Raw genomic sequence first — 15,126 nt, forward strand, 5'->3', positions numbered from 1 at the left:
GCCCACATTTTAGCTGTAAGGTCTTGGGCAAAATACTTAACCTATCAAATAATAATTACACCTTCTTCATAGTTTTTTTTTTCCTTCTTTTTTTGAGGACTAGATAAAATAATCTAATAAGAAAAGTTCGTATAGGGATTGACACAACAAGGATGTAATCCCAGCCATCCACCTCAGGGCTTAAAACTCCTCCAAACTTGAGAAATGTCCTGGACCAATTTCCCCAGCAGGTTGTGTGGAGGGTGAGTCCGAGTGTCATGATTGTAATTTTGTCTTTATATGGTTCTATCTTCTACCTTCACATTATATAGATCTGAAGGCTCTGGGTAATAGCTAAGGGCGTGGTATATAACTGGAAGTCAGACCCATCATGGAACTCAGTAACCAGTGATTTGAATCAGGGATTCTGAAACTGGGATTCTTGGATGGGTTATAGCGGAACAGGGAACCACCTGACATTTCACTGAAACAGGTGTTCTTAATCTCAGCAATATTTGCATTTTGGGCTAGGTAATTCTAAGGGGTTGTCCTGTGCATTATAAGGTGTTTAGCGGCATCCCTGGCCTCTAACCACTAGACGCTAGTAGTACCTCCCTCCTCATGATAATCAAAACTTCTCCAGAGGCGCCTGGGTGGCTCAGTCAGTTGAGCATTTGACTTTTGATTTCGGCCCAGGTCACGATCTCAGGGTGGTGGGATTGAGCCCAGGTTGGGCTCCGTGTTCAGCACAGGGTCCGCTTGTCCCTCTCCCTACCTCCCTTTGTATGCTTTCTCTCTCAAATAAATAAATAAAATCTTTAGAAAAAAAATGTCCAGACCTTGCCAAATGTTCCCTAGGAGGCATAGTCTCCCTTCTCCCCTTGAGAACCACTGTGATAAAGCTAAATATGTATGTGTATATATATATATATTTTTTTTTTTTCGGAGAGGCTTACCAGTCTCACCATATTCTGAAAAAGTTCTATATGACCTCAAAAGGGTTGGAAGTGATTATTACTCAAATCCTTTCAATATGATAATGAGAGAACATACATCTCCAGCTGTAGCTGTGGGAAGAATGTACAGCATTATGGCTAACTAAAATGATGCAATTTGAAAATTTACTATGAAATATCATATATACCTACCCATTTATTACTTCTAACTACTTTGTGAAAAAGCACTTCACAGACTATCTGGAGAAGTATCTGTTTTACATACTGCTATTCCCAGACGGCGGGATTCTTCAAATACTGTCTTTAGCTGAGACTGAATGTAGCTCTAAACTTCGAAAGGGATGAGCGCTAACGACAAGCAAAAAAAGAAATCTAATGGTGGTATTGATTACAAGAGTGATTGGATGGAGGGATGGAAGGGAAGGGTAGGTGGGGGAGAAGGGAGGAGAGGGAGCGGGAAAGACAGAGAGAGAAAGAGAAAAAGAGCGAGAGGGAGAGAGAGAGAGAGAGAGAGAGAGAATACAACGGCTTAAAAGAGGTTCCCAGAAAGGGTATCTGTTGGGAGAGGCTCGCTCGCTGGAAGCCTCCCCCGCCTTCTCCCTGGCATGTCTGGAAGACGCTTGCCAGGCAGAATCCCTGAGCCTTAGGCTTCCCGCTCTTATCTCAGTCTACACTAGCTTTTCTCACTCCTTCCAAAGTGGCCACAACCCAGGGATCTCCTCAAAGCTCCAAAGGGTCACTTTACCCAGTTTTAAGGCCCTCCTTTTCATCTACACCTCCGGTAGGGGCCGGCGCTTCAACCGCAAACCCCAGACCCAGAAAGGCAACCAGGGAACGTGTCTCGTCTTCCGCGGCCCCTCGGGAGCACCGAGAGGGACCCGCAACTTTCTCCCCTACTTCTCCGTCTGCGTGCCTCCCCGCCCTCCCCTTGGCAGGAGCCGCCACGAGGGGTGGGCGGGCTGGGGGAGCCGCCCGAGCTGCCCCCGGGACGGGCGGGGACTCCCGAGTCCCGCGCGGCCGCGCCGCGTCCCGGTTCCGCCGGCCGTGGGTCCCCGGGCGCGGGAGGGGAGGGGACAGGAGAAAGAGGAGGGCCGGGCCGCCGAGGGGAGGAGGCGGTGCGTGCCTCGCCTGCCAAAGGGAGCTCTGTTCCTCTGCGTGCGAGCCCGGGCGCCCCGCGCGTGGCCACCGCGCTCCGCCCGAGCCGCCGCCGGAGAGCGCGGGCAGCTGGGGCTCCGCGGGTGGCCGCGCAGCCCGGCCTTCTGGAGACCCTCCGCCTTCGGCCGGACGCCGCTCTCTGCCCCGAGGCGGGCCCGGGGTGGCCGCGGCTGTTAGGGACAGCGGCGAGGAGGAAGGACGCTCTTCTGCGCCGTGGATGTTCCGCCCGCGGAAGACGGCAAGTTGTGTGCGCGCCCCGGCCGCCGCCCGCCAGCCTTGTGAGTAGAGCGCTGGCTGCCCGGCGCCGCGGGCTCCGCTCTCTCCCCGCGCCCCCTGCTCCCCCGCCGCCGGAGTCGGGCTGCTCCCGGCTCCGGACTTCCTGAGCCCGGCGGCGCGGTCGGCTCTCTCTGCCGCCGCGTCCGCTGTCGGCGGCTGCCTCCGGGGGGTGCTGCCTTCCCATGCTTTCCCCTCCCTTCGCGCGGGCCGGCTGGAAAATACCCCTCTTCCCCCTTCGGGGCTCAGGGATCATAGGGTGTCGTCCAGGGTGGGGCCATTGCGAGGGGCCGACTATGGGCTTGGCCTCACCTCGGGGCTCCTCACCCTAGCTCCAGATGAGGGCCTTCCTCCCCCCAGGCCGCCCCCCCCACCCGCGTCTCCCCCAGCCTCATGGCCCAGGGAGACCAAGTTCAGCGGCTAACGCTGACGCTGACCGCAGTTGACAAGATTAAAAAAAAAAAAAAAAAAGTAGTTGGAGCTTCCCTGGAGTGACACACTGGACTGGAAATGGGGCGGCGGGTGGGGAGGAAACGGTAGGGGTGAGGGTTGGGTTAAAGGGAGAGGCGAGGGAGAGGGAATTTGCTGGGGAGCTGGAGTTACAGGTTCTGGGAATGGAACTGTGGGGTGCATGGGCTCTGCTTCTGTATTCATTTCTTTATGGAAAGTGTGGGAAATGGTTCAAGAACTCCTTTTGAAAGGAAGGGAGGGGTGGAAGTCGATGCGGTTGAACTATTTGAATGACTGGGCTTCCATGTGGAGTACTGGAAAGTGTGGATTACTTTTCAGATTAGACACTGACAATCGTTCAGCGGGAGAGATAGTCCTGACAATTTTATTGGAACCAATGAATCAGAAGGAAGTCATACACAGCCTTTCTTTCATTTCCCCTAGGAGAAAGAAGGGAGTTAAGACGAGGGAATTCACAAATACTACTGAATGAGTACAGGGAATGCCTAATAGTTCCATCCATTCTATGTGCCTAGACAGTCTGTAGTATCTGTTGAATTTATGGTGCTCAGCCACTGTGAAAATTATCCTAATTATTTTGTTTGGGCTCGTGCAGAGCTAATGCACCTAAAGGGACACGGAAAAGTTGCTACAAATTATGAGCATGAACTTGCAAGCCAAATAAACAAACCATGGCATGGTTCACTTTATTTTAATATTTGGAATCATGTTTACTGCTAGTAAAAATGCTACATTACTTTCACTGCAAGCATGCGAATTAAATTCACTGACTTGGCAAATAGAAGCCATGCATTTCTTTAAGTAATTAGCTGTCAGAGTTAATTTGGGAGCATTTATGGGAGATAAAGACATGAAAAAGCTTTGAGCTAGTTTGACAAAACTTGAATTGTGGACAAGTTTCTAGGGAGAATTAGTTCTTCCCACTTTTGAAGTGTTGAGGCAAGTTTGAATGTTTATTCATTAGGAGTTGCAGCCCAGCTGAACTAGTGTTATCGTTTCTCTAAAAACATTTAACTTTTAATATTATTTATTGTCTTGCCAGGGACCATCGTCCTTACCACAGAGGATGGAAAGTTGATGGCCAGGAAGACTGAGGATCCCTTCTGTTGCTAGACACCCCCCATTACAGAAGTGTGGACTACCTGCCATTCCCTGGTGGTTTCACACCTTCCCTCACTCCTGCAGTCCCAGAACGGTTACTGTGGGTCCCCGTTGCCCTGTTGAAAGATGGCATCCAGCCTGACTTGTACCGGGGTGATCTGGGCTTTGCTCTCCTTTCTTTGTGCTGCCACCTCCTGTGTGGGGTTCTTCATGCCTTACTGGCTCTGGGGATCACAGCTGGGCAAGTCTGTGTCCTTCGGTACTTTCCGGAGATGCTCCTATCCTGTGCATGATGAGAGCCGGCAGATGATGGTGATGGTGGAGGAATGTGGGCGCTACGCCTCCTTCCAGGGCATTCCCAGTGTGGAATGGAGGATCTGTACCATCGTGACGGGCCTGGGCTGTGGCCTCCTCCTCCTGGTGGCTCTCACCGCCCTCATGGGTTGCTGTGTGTCGGAGCTCATCTCCAGGACAGTGGGAAGAGTGGCTGGAGGAATTCAGTTTCTGGGGGGTAAGTGACTTGTTTGGTTTGACTTGTTTCCTGGAATCCCAAAGCAATATTGAAAATTATGTAGTGGTCGTCTGCTGAAATCCTTCTAATTGGTACTTGGAATGCTCTGGAGAAATAGACATGGGATGGCTTTGGTGACAGACTGCCAGAGTCTATGATTTTTTTTTTTTTTTTTTACTGGAATAGCTTTAAAACTTGAAGAGATCTTAATTTCTGTACATCCTTAGACATATATATGTCATTGGCCTCCTAAGTACAACCTATATGAGGTGGTAACATGGAGATTGTTTATAATGTAGTAGGGGAGATAGTTTAGATTTTATAACTTCCTGCTCTCCTTGTTCGACAGTAAGCAATTAGATTATCTGTGTCTTACTGGCATCTTCAGGTCTTTAGAGATGAAAAGTAGAAAAGGTTTTTGAGTCAACATTGCTGTCATAAGCCTTTAATACTCTTTGGCGGGTATAAAATTGACCCTTGATGAATCTTAAACTATATTTCTAAATAAATGATATGGTTTTAAATGAGAGATCAGTTTTACATGAACAACTATGGATTTCATTCTGCTACAAATACAGCTGTAGGCTTAATTATCTTGTTAGGATTTAACTTCCCTGGATGCTCTTGCTGTGAAGAAAGAAAAAAATAGCGAACACTGAGTGCTTGTCCCAAATGGACTGGAGAGTCTCACTAACACCAGAAAAGGTTTGATTTTTACTTGGGTTTCCTCCAACAAGTATTACTTCAATATCTCTGGTCATATGGTTTTAATTATATTTTATATATTTTCCACTGCGCTTTTCACCTCCATTCTTCAAACTGACGGGTTGAACTTGTCTGATTTATATTCCGTCCTGGTAAAATATGACAACCTGTAGATAGCACAGAACGAAGGGAAATAGGAAGCCAGGAAAACGTATAAAATGTATTTGTAACTTCATTACAAAGTAAAAGTCTGTTCCTCTTCGATGTGGGGTTTACTTACAGTCTTTTGTGAAAAATCCAGAATAAGAATCCAGAAGAAGAAGAAAAAAATTAAAATGGATAGGTTTCAGCTAGATTCTGTTGGAGAAACCCCAACAGATAGATTGCGGGTTATTTAATAGAACACTTTCAAGTAACATTATGAATGAGAAAATCCTTGCACTGAAAAGGCAAGGGGCCAAAAAGGTTTGTGATTTAAAACAAATGACAGAGTTGCTTGCAGTTCTTTATTCCTGTACTGGATTAATGCTGTTCTCATCTGTGTTTTCCCCTGAAGTTTTGCGTCTCACTCTGCCCTAGGAGCAGTTTGGGGGACTTAGCTGTCCTTTCTTTGGTGTTTCAGTGTTCAACATTGAGCTAAAGTCATGTGTATGATATATATATATATATATATTTATATATATATATCATATATATGCGTGTATACATAGTGACTATATATGTATTCATACAGAAATATAGTAAAACGATTAGAAAACACAAAGAGGTTGTTGAAAGCCGAGATAGAAATCCAGAATTTGAAAACTTCTTGATACCACAGGTTTCAGAAATAGAATTAATGCCAGGAGTATTTAAAATTTGTTTTTCTTTAGGAGTAAACTTGATTTGCTGTTTGTGTTTCACTTGGCTAAGGAAAAATGCTTAGGCAGTTTCTTTTTCTCCTCTTATGGTGAATATTACTTTCCATTTTTCCTTCATTTTAGGGCAGGGAATGTTCTTATTTCTGGCAGGACAGGAAAATGCTTACAAAGAGAAATCAGTTTTTATTGATTATCTTTAAATGTATAATGAAGGAAGGCAACAGGAAGTGAATCTGAGACCCGGAGATTTATGCTCTCCTCTTCAAGCTGGGTACAGATTTTTTGGAATGATACAGAGCTAAATGTTCTATTTTACAGAAAACTCAAGGGGAAAGATCACTGGGGAAGTTATGTATATTTTTAAAAGTAACTTTCCCCCCCTTTGTACATGCTTTTCATGAACTCTGCTTGGCAAGAGTCACTGACATTAAGCTAAGGATATAGTTTATTATTAGCAGTTGATATTTTCTCCTTTCCCATATATATTTCTCCTACCTGCCAAAAGATACTTATGAACGCAAAACCTAAAAGAGTTTTTTCTGACTCGAACCTCTTGAGGGCACAAGTAAGTAAATACATCCCATTACTCAAGATTTAGAGTAAATTTAGAAAGAAAAAATAACTCGAGTTATGGAAAAGGTTTTGAAGAACCTGCCATTCGTCACTACTGCTTAATGGTAGACGAGTTGAAAAAAAAAAAAAGAAAGCTTCCAAAAGAATTCTTCCTGTTATTCATTCCATAATTGTTTGGGGTTTTATGTATAAATACTTAAGTGGTCAGTAATTTTATTTTATGAAATTTTTCATAAAATGGGCCAGTTTCATAAAGACTGCAAAATACCAAGCCAGTGGGTTCTTATGCATTCCAGAGCTGGCCCCGCTTTCGAAATACAGTCAACATACAGTGAACTCTGCTATAAGGCGGATTCTCTTACTAAAAATGGTTCACCCAGAGGGGTTATGTTTAGCTAAAGTTAGGGTTGCTCCAAAAACAACAGGAAGCAGGAGAATGGCAAAGTACAGAGGCGTCCTGCTTACCCCCGCCTGCTGTGTCTGGAGTTTGCACATATGGTGTAACATCAGGCAGTGAAGCCCCTGCAGTATGTTGGAACTAGTTAAAGGACAAAGTGTCAACCTTAATTTTGAATTGTCTTGCTATGGTTGGTTAGAGGTTAAAATGTCACCTGCCAACTGGCAGAGCAAGGCAAGACAGGACTGTTGGGTATGACATTTGCCCCCGTCGAGGAGTACTTCAAGGAATCAATGACTCGTGCTCTTCTTGGGGCAACTTGTACAGAAACTTCAATTGCCACATCTCCATCTTATGTTTTACGTCATGTTTCTGTCAGAATTTTTTCAAAAACTGGCCTTGGTTGAGTTTTACCTGCAATTGAGTTTTTATTTTTATTTCTTTTATTTTTTTAAATTTTATTCATTTATTTGAGAGAGAGAGCGCCAGTGAGAGAGCAGCAGAGGGAGAGGGAGAAGCGGGCTTCCCACTGAGCAGGGAGCACGACGTGGGGCTCGATCCCAGGACCCTGAGATCCTGACCTGAGCCGAAGGCAGAGGCTTAACAGACTGAGCCACCCAGATGCCCTTCAGTTGAGTTTTTAAAAGGCATGCAGAGAGCCTCAGAGAAATAGAGTGTATAATAAAAATGGGTCCATGCATATCGGATGGTGATGGTGCTAGGAGAAAACAGGTTTTCATGTTGGGTTCGTTTGTTGAATATAAAATTATGTGCTTTCGGGTGCCTGGGTGGCTCAGTCATTAAGCATCTGCCTTCAGCTCAGGTCATGATCCCAGGCTTCCGGGATCGAGCCCCGCATCGGGCTCCCTGCTCCGCGGGGAGCCTGCTTCTCCCTCTCCCACCCCCCCCCCCCGCTTGTGTTCCTGCTCTCTCTCTCTCTCTCTTTCTCTGTCAAATAAATAAATAAGTAAAATCTTAAAAAATAATTATGTGCTTTCAAGTACTGCCATAGTCATGAAGTCCTTCCACAAAATTTTTAAACATCAGTATCATACTTTTAATGCATGTGTTAGGGAAATGCCTTATTTGCGTGCTCTGTCAATAGAACATGGGGCAACGTTGTGAAGACAGATCAGGTCTGCCTGTAAGTTCTCTAACTGGTGCCTGTGAACGTCAGGATCTGAGTGTGTCCATCTAGTCCTAAGAAACTGCTTGCTGCTCATAAAGGGGCACGGAAGGGAGTCCCAAATTTATACTATGTCCCATTTAGCTTGAACGTGCGTCACGTGTATGTATAAAGTGGGTAGTCAGGAGCAAACAGCGACCTCTCCAGTTTGGAAGGTGCTCTGTTCTGAGAAGCCAGGGGAGACCATCTTCTCAACTAATTGATAGTTAAGTGCTGCTGAAGACAGTAATGATGACGGAGTGTTTTTTTGAGCATCCTTTGCTCTGTGTGATGAAGGTATCACTGCCTTTCCAGAGTCCCTTCACAGTAGGGTCCCACCCGAACCTGTCTGTCATCCCTTTAGGACGAGGGCTCATGACTCTCCTTCCCTTGCTCGCCTTTAAGCCTGACTTGTCATGTGATATGCCACCTCGTGCTTTCCTTCTTTCTGGCTATCTGTCGTGCATCAGGATCACCCAGGACTTTTAAGACACAGATTGCTGGGGCCCACCCAGAACTCTGATTCCGTCCGTTTGGGGAGAGGCCCGATACTTTGCATCTCTAACGGGTTTCCAGATGATGCTGGTTCTGAGCCCCCAGCCCGAGAACCCTGTTCTAAGCTAACCATTTTGTCTTTTAGAAACATGTGACTTCTGGGAGATGGTTTACTTTCAGAAGTTAGTTAACATTTACTTGTGTTATAATCTGATACAAACTTCTGCAATTGGGCTGTGGAAAGGTGTGTAGTGTCCTCTTGGCTGAGGACATCCTTGTTCCATCTCTTCCTGTTTTTGTCACAGAAAATCATTTTCCTCAATCTTAATACGTACTATATACATGTTATAATTGTCATATGGACATTATGTAATACAGACATATATTATATATATTCTTTCATTTACCATTGCTGTATGACAGAAACAAGATTTTATAGATGGGACAACTCAAAAAAGACCTTCATACACCCTCTGTAGTTTTCATGCAGTGGATTTTCAGTCACAAATTCTCACTGACAGACATGAGGACCATGCTGCAGCCCAGAGAGATGGGTGAAGACAGCTCTTGACCAACTCCATAAAGCCATGTGTGTCTTTTTTTTTTTTAAAGATTTTTTAAATTTATTTATTCATGAGAGACAGAGAGAGAGAGAGAGAGAGGCAGAGGGAGAAGCAGGCCTCCCGCTGAGCAGGGAGTCCAATGGGGGACTCGATCCCAGGACCCCGGGATCACGACCTGAGCCGAAGGCAGACGCTCAACCATCTGAGCCACCCAGGCGCCCAAGCCGTGTGTGTCTTGCAAAAGCAGAATGACCAGGCCAGGAGGACAGTCAGGAGCCAGCCAGTCAGAGCTTCCGCTGGTAGGCAAGATGGCACTTCAGTTGGCTCTGACTAAGGAAGGGGGTCTCCTGATCTTAGACATCTCTAGGGAAAAAGATGATGCACTCTTGCTGAAGAGTGGTCCTTTCTAGGGCCACAGACCACTCCTTTCTGCCCAGTCGTATGTCCCACATACATTGCTCATTGAGAAGAACAGGCTGCGGATGGAAGCTAGGCAGTGTGGCAGCATGAGCGGGGCTTTGGCAGCCAGGAAGGGGTGAGAGGGAGCAGCAGTGGGGACAACCGACAGCAAACACCTCGGGTGCCATCCACTCTGAGCTCTGGACTCGTTAAAGGCAGGGATGTCAATGAATTAGCTGATCTTTCATAAAACCTAAAATACCAAATTTTATATGTTTGTATTTAATGTTTTATTTATTTATTTATTTATTTATTTTTTAAGATTTTATTTATTTATTTGAGAGAGAGAGAATGAGAGACAGAGAGCACGAGAGGGAAGAGGGTCAGAGGGAGAAGCAGACTCCCTGCCGAGCAGGGAGCCCGATGCGGGACTCCATCCTAGGACTCCAGGATCATGACCTGAGCCAAAGGCAGTCGCTTAACCGACTGAGCCACCCAGGCGCCCCTGTATTTAATATTTTAAAATTACATTTTCAAATAGCCATAGTCACCAATTTTCTTTTTTTTTTTTAAGATTTTATTTATTTATTTGAGAGAGAATGAGGGAGAGAGAACATGAGTTGGGGGAGGGGCACAGGGAGAGGGAGAAGCAGACTCCCTGCTGAGCAGGAAGCCCGAAGGGGAGCTCCATCCCAGGACTCCAGGATCCTGACCTGAGCTGAAGGCAGACACTTAACTGACCGAGCCACCCAGGTGCCCCACCAGTTTTCTTCTTTTACATACTTTTTTTAATTTTTGCCCAGAAGAACTTGTACTCCTAAGGCTTACTTTGGAAAGTTTTTTATGGTTTTCCAAATTTTCCTATGAAGCTTTCAAGTTCTCCATATCAATCACTGACATCAAAATTCAATACAATATTCTTAATTCCCTAGTGGGCCTTAAAGTGCCCTAGGAGTTTATTTCTCTGGCAGAGTCCAGCTCTGTCCCAGACAGTCTGATTCGTAGGCAGGTCTGTGTGGGGCCCAGGTGAGGCCCTTTTAATGGACTCCCCAGAGGTTCTAGAACACAGATGGTCCCCAGGCCACATTTTGGGAAACAGGACCCAATTTTATTCACTTCAAACCTCATATAATACCAGTGTTGTGGGCCTAGGCTTACGTCCACCAGTAAGTGAAGTATGGATTATCAATCTCTTTCTATCCATAGTTATTTTGGGGATAATATGATGTAAGCAGCAAAATATCATAACTAATGTAGGAACAGACCAGTTTATAGCTGTGTTCTCCCTGATCTTAGAGATTTTAGGTGTTTACTGGTGGATAGTCAGTCCTGTGTATACGCTCAGAAGGCAAAAGGACCAAATCTTTTCCACACTATGCTTAGATAAAGACTATTTTGATTTGTGACTCCACCTGCAAATTACAAACCTGCTATCATTTCTTGTGCTGTGTTTGCGTCCTTCAACCGGAGAGTGTGTTGTTGTTGGTTTATGTTCTGTGAGGGTGTGCTGGACTCTCTGGTTTCTTTACTGCCAAGTGTACTCGGTTTTTACCTATTTTGAATTATAGGTTTTTTTACTTCCTAAGTTTGTATTTGTGAAAAAAAAATGCTAATGGTAATGATTGGTTAAAATGGTGGAAGAAAGAGTTATCCATTGCACTTGGGTCTATCATGTGAGCAGCTAGGCAAGACTTCTAACCTAGAATTATTTAGATTGATGTTTTTGACAGGGTCCAAGTCTTCATTTACTTGATGCAGAGTAGAGTCCTTCCAAGAGAGTCATTTGATTTTTAGCTTACTTCCCTTTGTTACCACCAGCTAACATAGTCATACCTAGATACTGCTGAGGCCAGGGTTAGCATGGGTTAGTTAGTTAGCCTCTCTAACACAGAGATTGCACATTGGTTCACTGTCAGGTAAAAATGCGTGATTATTCACAAAGAAAGCAAACTGAGGAACGTGATTCAAAACCATTCCTATTTAAAAAAAAAAAACCCTCAAAACACACTCTGGAGAGCTTTACATCATCCTCTGTGATACCATGAGATGCATAAAATCTGTGCTCAGGACACAGTAATCATCAGTGCCCTGTAGTACTTGACCTGTCCAGCTACCGGCAGCTTAGCAAGAGTGTCTTATGGTGTGTGCTGGTTGTAGTCGGAAAGACTACCAGCCTCAGGTTCAAAACTTATTCATGGATGTCATTAAAGTTCATCTTTTTTTCCTTAATATATCACCCTCAGTGCGTTCTGAGGGACCCTGATTCCTGGGTGTACCAATAGATGTTAACAGGAAAAAGCAAACAGGAACAAATAGATTTGAGAAACATTTGGTTATGGAAAATTAATCCATTTCATTATGGCAAAACTCACAGAGCATTCAGTATGTTGTCTATTACCAATCTCCTGGGAGGAATGGGGAGGGTATAGTATTAAGTGTTTAACTAGTTTATTTAGGCCCAGTGTCCTGAAGGGACCAGTAATCTACAGAACTTACTCCGTTCTCATTTTACCCCATTGAGGCAGGCAATTTATTCTTTTTCACAGCTGAGAACACTGAACTTTAGAGAGTGACACCCAAAGTTATCCCATTAGTTATTGTTTGTGCTGTGAATGCTATCACCCATAGTAAAGTAAAACATTTTTTACTGTTCCTTGGTCTTTCGTTTATGCTTGTAGTACGATAAAACCACTTTTAGTAACACGATCTAGCAACTTTTTGCCAATTCTCAAAAAATGCTTTATAGGGGCGCCTGGGTAGCTCAGTTGGTTAAGCATCTGCCTTTGGCTCAGGTCATGAATCCAGGGTCCTGGGATCGAGCCCGTGTTGGGCTCCCTACTCTGCTCGGCAGGGAGTCTGCTTCTCCCTCTCCCTCTGACCCTCCACCTCCGGCTTGCACACTCTCTCTCTTACTTTCTCTCTCTCAAATAAATAAATAAAATCTTTTAAAAAATGCATTGCAGGTTAATGTTAATAATGTAATATGCAGTAGAGAGGCCATTAGGGGAGGATGCCAAAACATTTGACCAACGTCTCTTAACAATTATTTAACAGAAGACTGTTATCTTTCATTATTACATGCTGGCCAAGTTTTCTAGTGTAAGTGCCCCATTGTTAAGGCTAAAGATAATGTTAATTCCACAGGACACACGTCTTAGATAACAAAACCAAGGACCTTGTATCTTTCTATAAATAATATTTGACGTTGTTAATCTTCATTATTAAAATGTTTGTGATAGAAAAAAATAGAGCTCGAGGTAGATCACTGGGAAGGAGTCTAGGGATTTCCCAGGGACTTCTGAATGGTTATTTTCAGAAGATCATGAGGTTGGATTCAACATTGCTCTAGTTCTGGTGCATTGATATTGCTGACTAATTATTGACGGATCTGTTACCTTCTTTATATGGTAGATGTCATACCAGCTAGTGATTTGCTTTTACAGTTCATGAAGCTCAAAGGTAATGTAAGCGCCAACACTGACCTGCTTATAACTCTAGTAAATAATTTCCCTTTCATGTGTCTCATACTTTCAATAATCAGGCAATACCAGCTACTTTGATGTACTGAAACATGTATAAAAATATTGTTGGATAAAAAGAAAGTTCTATTTTATGGTTCTCTGTTTTTCTTGTATGTCTTATGGCTTCATAGAGCAAGAACTAAGACTTATAATTTTCTTCTAGCCCTACGGTGACTAGGATAGCAAATGTCATCTTATATGTTCAATTAATACTTGATGATGTGCTATTTAGTTTTAATTATTTACTAGCAACAGTTTTATCTATAAGGTGTGACCTTGTTCTTTCCTATCTCACAGAAATATTTCAGAGATGAAATAAAGTAATACAGCGAATATGAGGACATTTAAAGCAGTGTCTCCTTATGATGTCCCTGCATGATGTTAGTCCTTTGGGAAAAAAGTGTTCTGTGGTCATCTGTGTTGAAATGATGCTGCATAATACAACTCTCTCTTCAAGCACACTTTAAAAGCTCTGAGTGAGCTTTGTTAATTTTCTGCAATAAAGAAACCAGCTGCTATGATCTGAAAATGTTGTCCTCCCTCCCACCCCAATTCATTTGTTGAGGTCCTGATTTCCAATGTTACGATAGTAGGAGGTGAGGCCTTTGGGAGGTGATGAGGTCATGAGGGTGGAGCCTTCATGAATGAGATTGATGCCCCTGTAACAGAAATCAGACAGCTTCCTTGCTCCTTCTGAAGCCTCTCGAGGATACAGGAAGAGAGCCTCCACCCAGCCACACTGGCACTTTAATCTTGGACTTCCAGCCTCCACAACTGTGGGAAATAAATTTCTGGTGTTTATAAGCCACTCAGCCTGTGATATTTTGTTATTGCAGCCCCAGTGGACTAAGATACTATCTGCTTAACACTGTGTTTCACAAACTTATTTGGGAATGGCAGAGTCCTACTTACCTGTAATAGGCAATAAGATCTCTTTGAATTAATGGTCAACAGAATAAGCTTTGGGAAATGCTGAGTTAAAATACATTGTAATTCCAGAGAATTAGTGTTTATGGGCATTTAACAGTATTGAGTGCCTATTATATACCAAATAATGTGCTAGCTGTTGGGATACAAATAGAGATAAAATCCCTGCTATTAAGGAGCCCACAGTCTCTTTTTTTTTTATAGTTTTTTTTTTATTGAAGTATGATTAACCTACGAAGTTATATTAATTTTAAGTGTACAATACAGTGATTGGACAATTCTGTATATTACTTGGTGCTCACCACAATAAGTGTAGTTATTATCTGTCACCAAACAACGTTATTACAATATTATTGACTATATTCCCTATGCTGCACTTTTCTTCTTCTTGACTTATTTATTTTTTAACTGGAAGTTTGTATTTCTTAATCTTTTTTTATCTGTTTTCACCTATCCACTCATCCATCTCCCCTCTGGCAACCACCAGTTTGTTCTCTGTATTTATGAGTCTGTTTGTGTGTGTGTGTGTGTGTGTGTGTGTGTGTGTGTGTGGCTTGTTTATTTGTTTTTTTATATTCCACATATAAGTGAAATTAATATTTGTCTTTCTCTGATTTATTTCACTGGCATAATGCCCCTTAGGTCTGTCTACGTTGTCACAAGTGGCAAGATTTCATTCTTTCTTTATGGCTCAGTAATATTCCATTGTATATATTTACCACATCTTCTTTATCTATTCATCTATTGGGGGGCCCTTGGGCAGCTTGCATATCTTGGCTATTGTAAATGATGCTGCAGCAAACTTAGCAAACTTAGATCTTTTCAAATTAGCGTTCTTGTTTTCTTTGGGTCAATACCCAGCAGTGGAATTACTGGGTCGTATGGTATTTCTATTTGTAATTTTTTGAGGAACCAAGGAGCTCACAGTCTTATGGAGGAAACCAACAGATAAGGTTTAATTACCATCTAAAGGACTCGTGATACCTCCACACACGTCCACGTTTTGTTGAATACAGCGACTAGCTGGTGAGGCTCACTCAGCAGCCAAGCGAGGTGCTTGCCAGCTATTTTCCAT

The 15,126-nt window shown here is 43.6% G+C and overlaps 1 protein-coding gene across 3 annotated transcripts in view; it reads left to right on the forward strand.

Moving 5' to 3' along the window:
- The first annotated feature begins 2,053 nt into the window (after positions 1-2,053).
- LHFPL6 (LHFPL tetraspan subfamily member 6) overlaps positions 2,054-15,126 on the forward strand; it is a 241,327-nt gene continuing 228,254 nt past the window's right edge. The window contains exons 1-2 of one of the 3 annotated variants that reach the window (XM_073894633.1): positions 2,054-2,368; positions 3,877-4,446. In XM_073894633.1, coding sequence (XP_073750734.1) covers positions 4,062-4,446 — 385 coding nt within the window. In that variant the 5' untranslated portion in view covers positions 2,054-2,368; positions 3,877-4,061. The remainder of the gene's footprint in view (positions 2,369-3,876; positions 4,447-15,126) is intronic. The other 2 variants (XM_025874688.2, XM_073894632.1) reach the window with 2 other exon arrangements.

The sequence above is a fragment of the Callorhinus ursinus genome, unplaced genomic scaffold, assembly GCF_003265705.2.
Source record: "Callorhinus ursinus isolate GAN/ISIS: 27379988/994484 unplaced genomic scaffold, GSC_fseal_2.0 scaffold7, whole genome shotgun sequence".
NCBI lineage: Eukaryota > Metazoa > Chordata > Mammalia > Carnivora > Otariidae > Callorhinus > Callorhinus ursinus.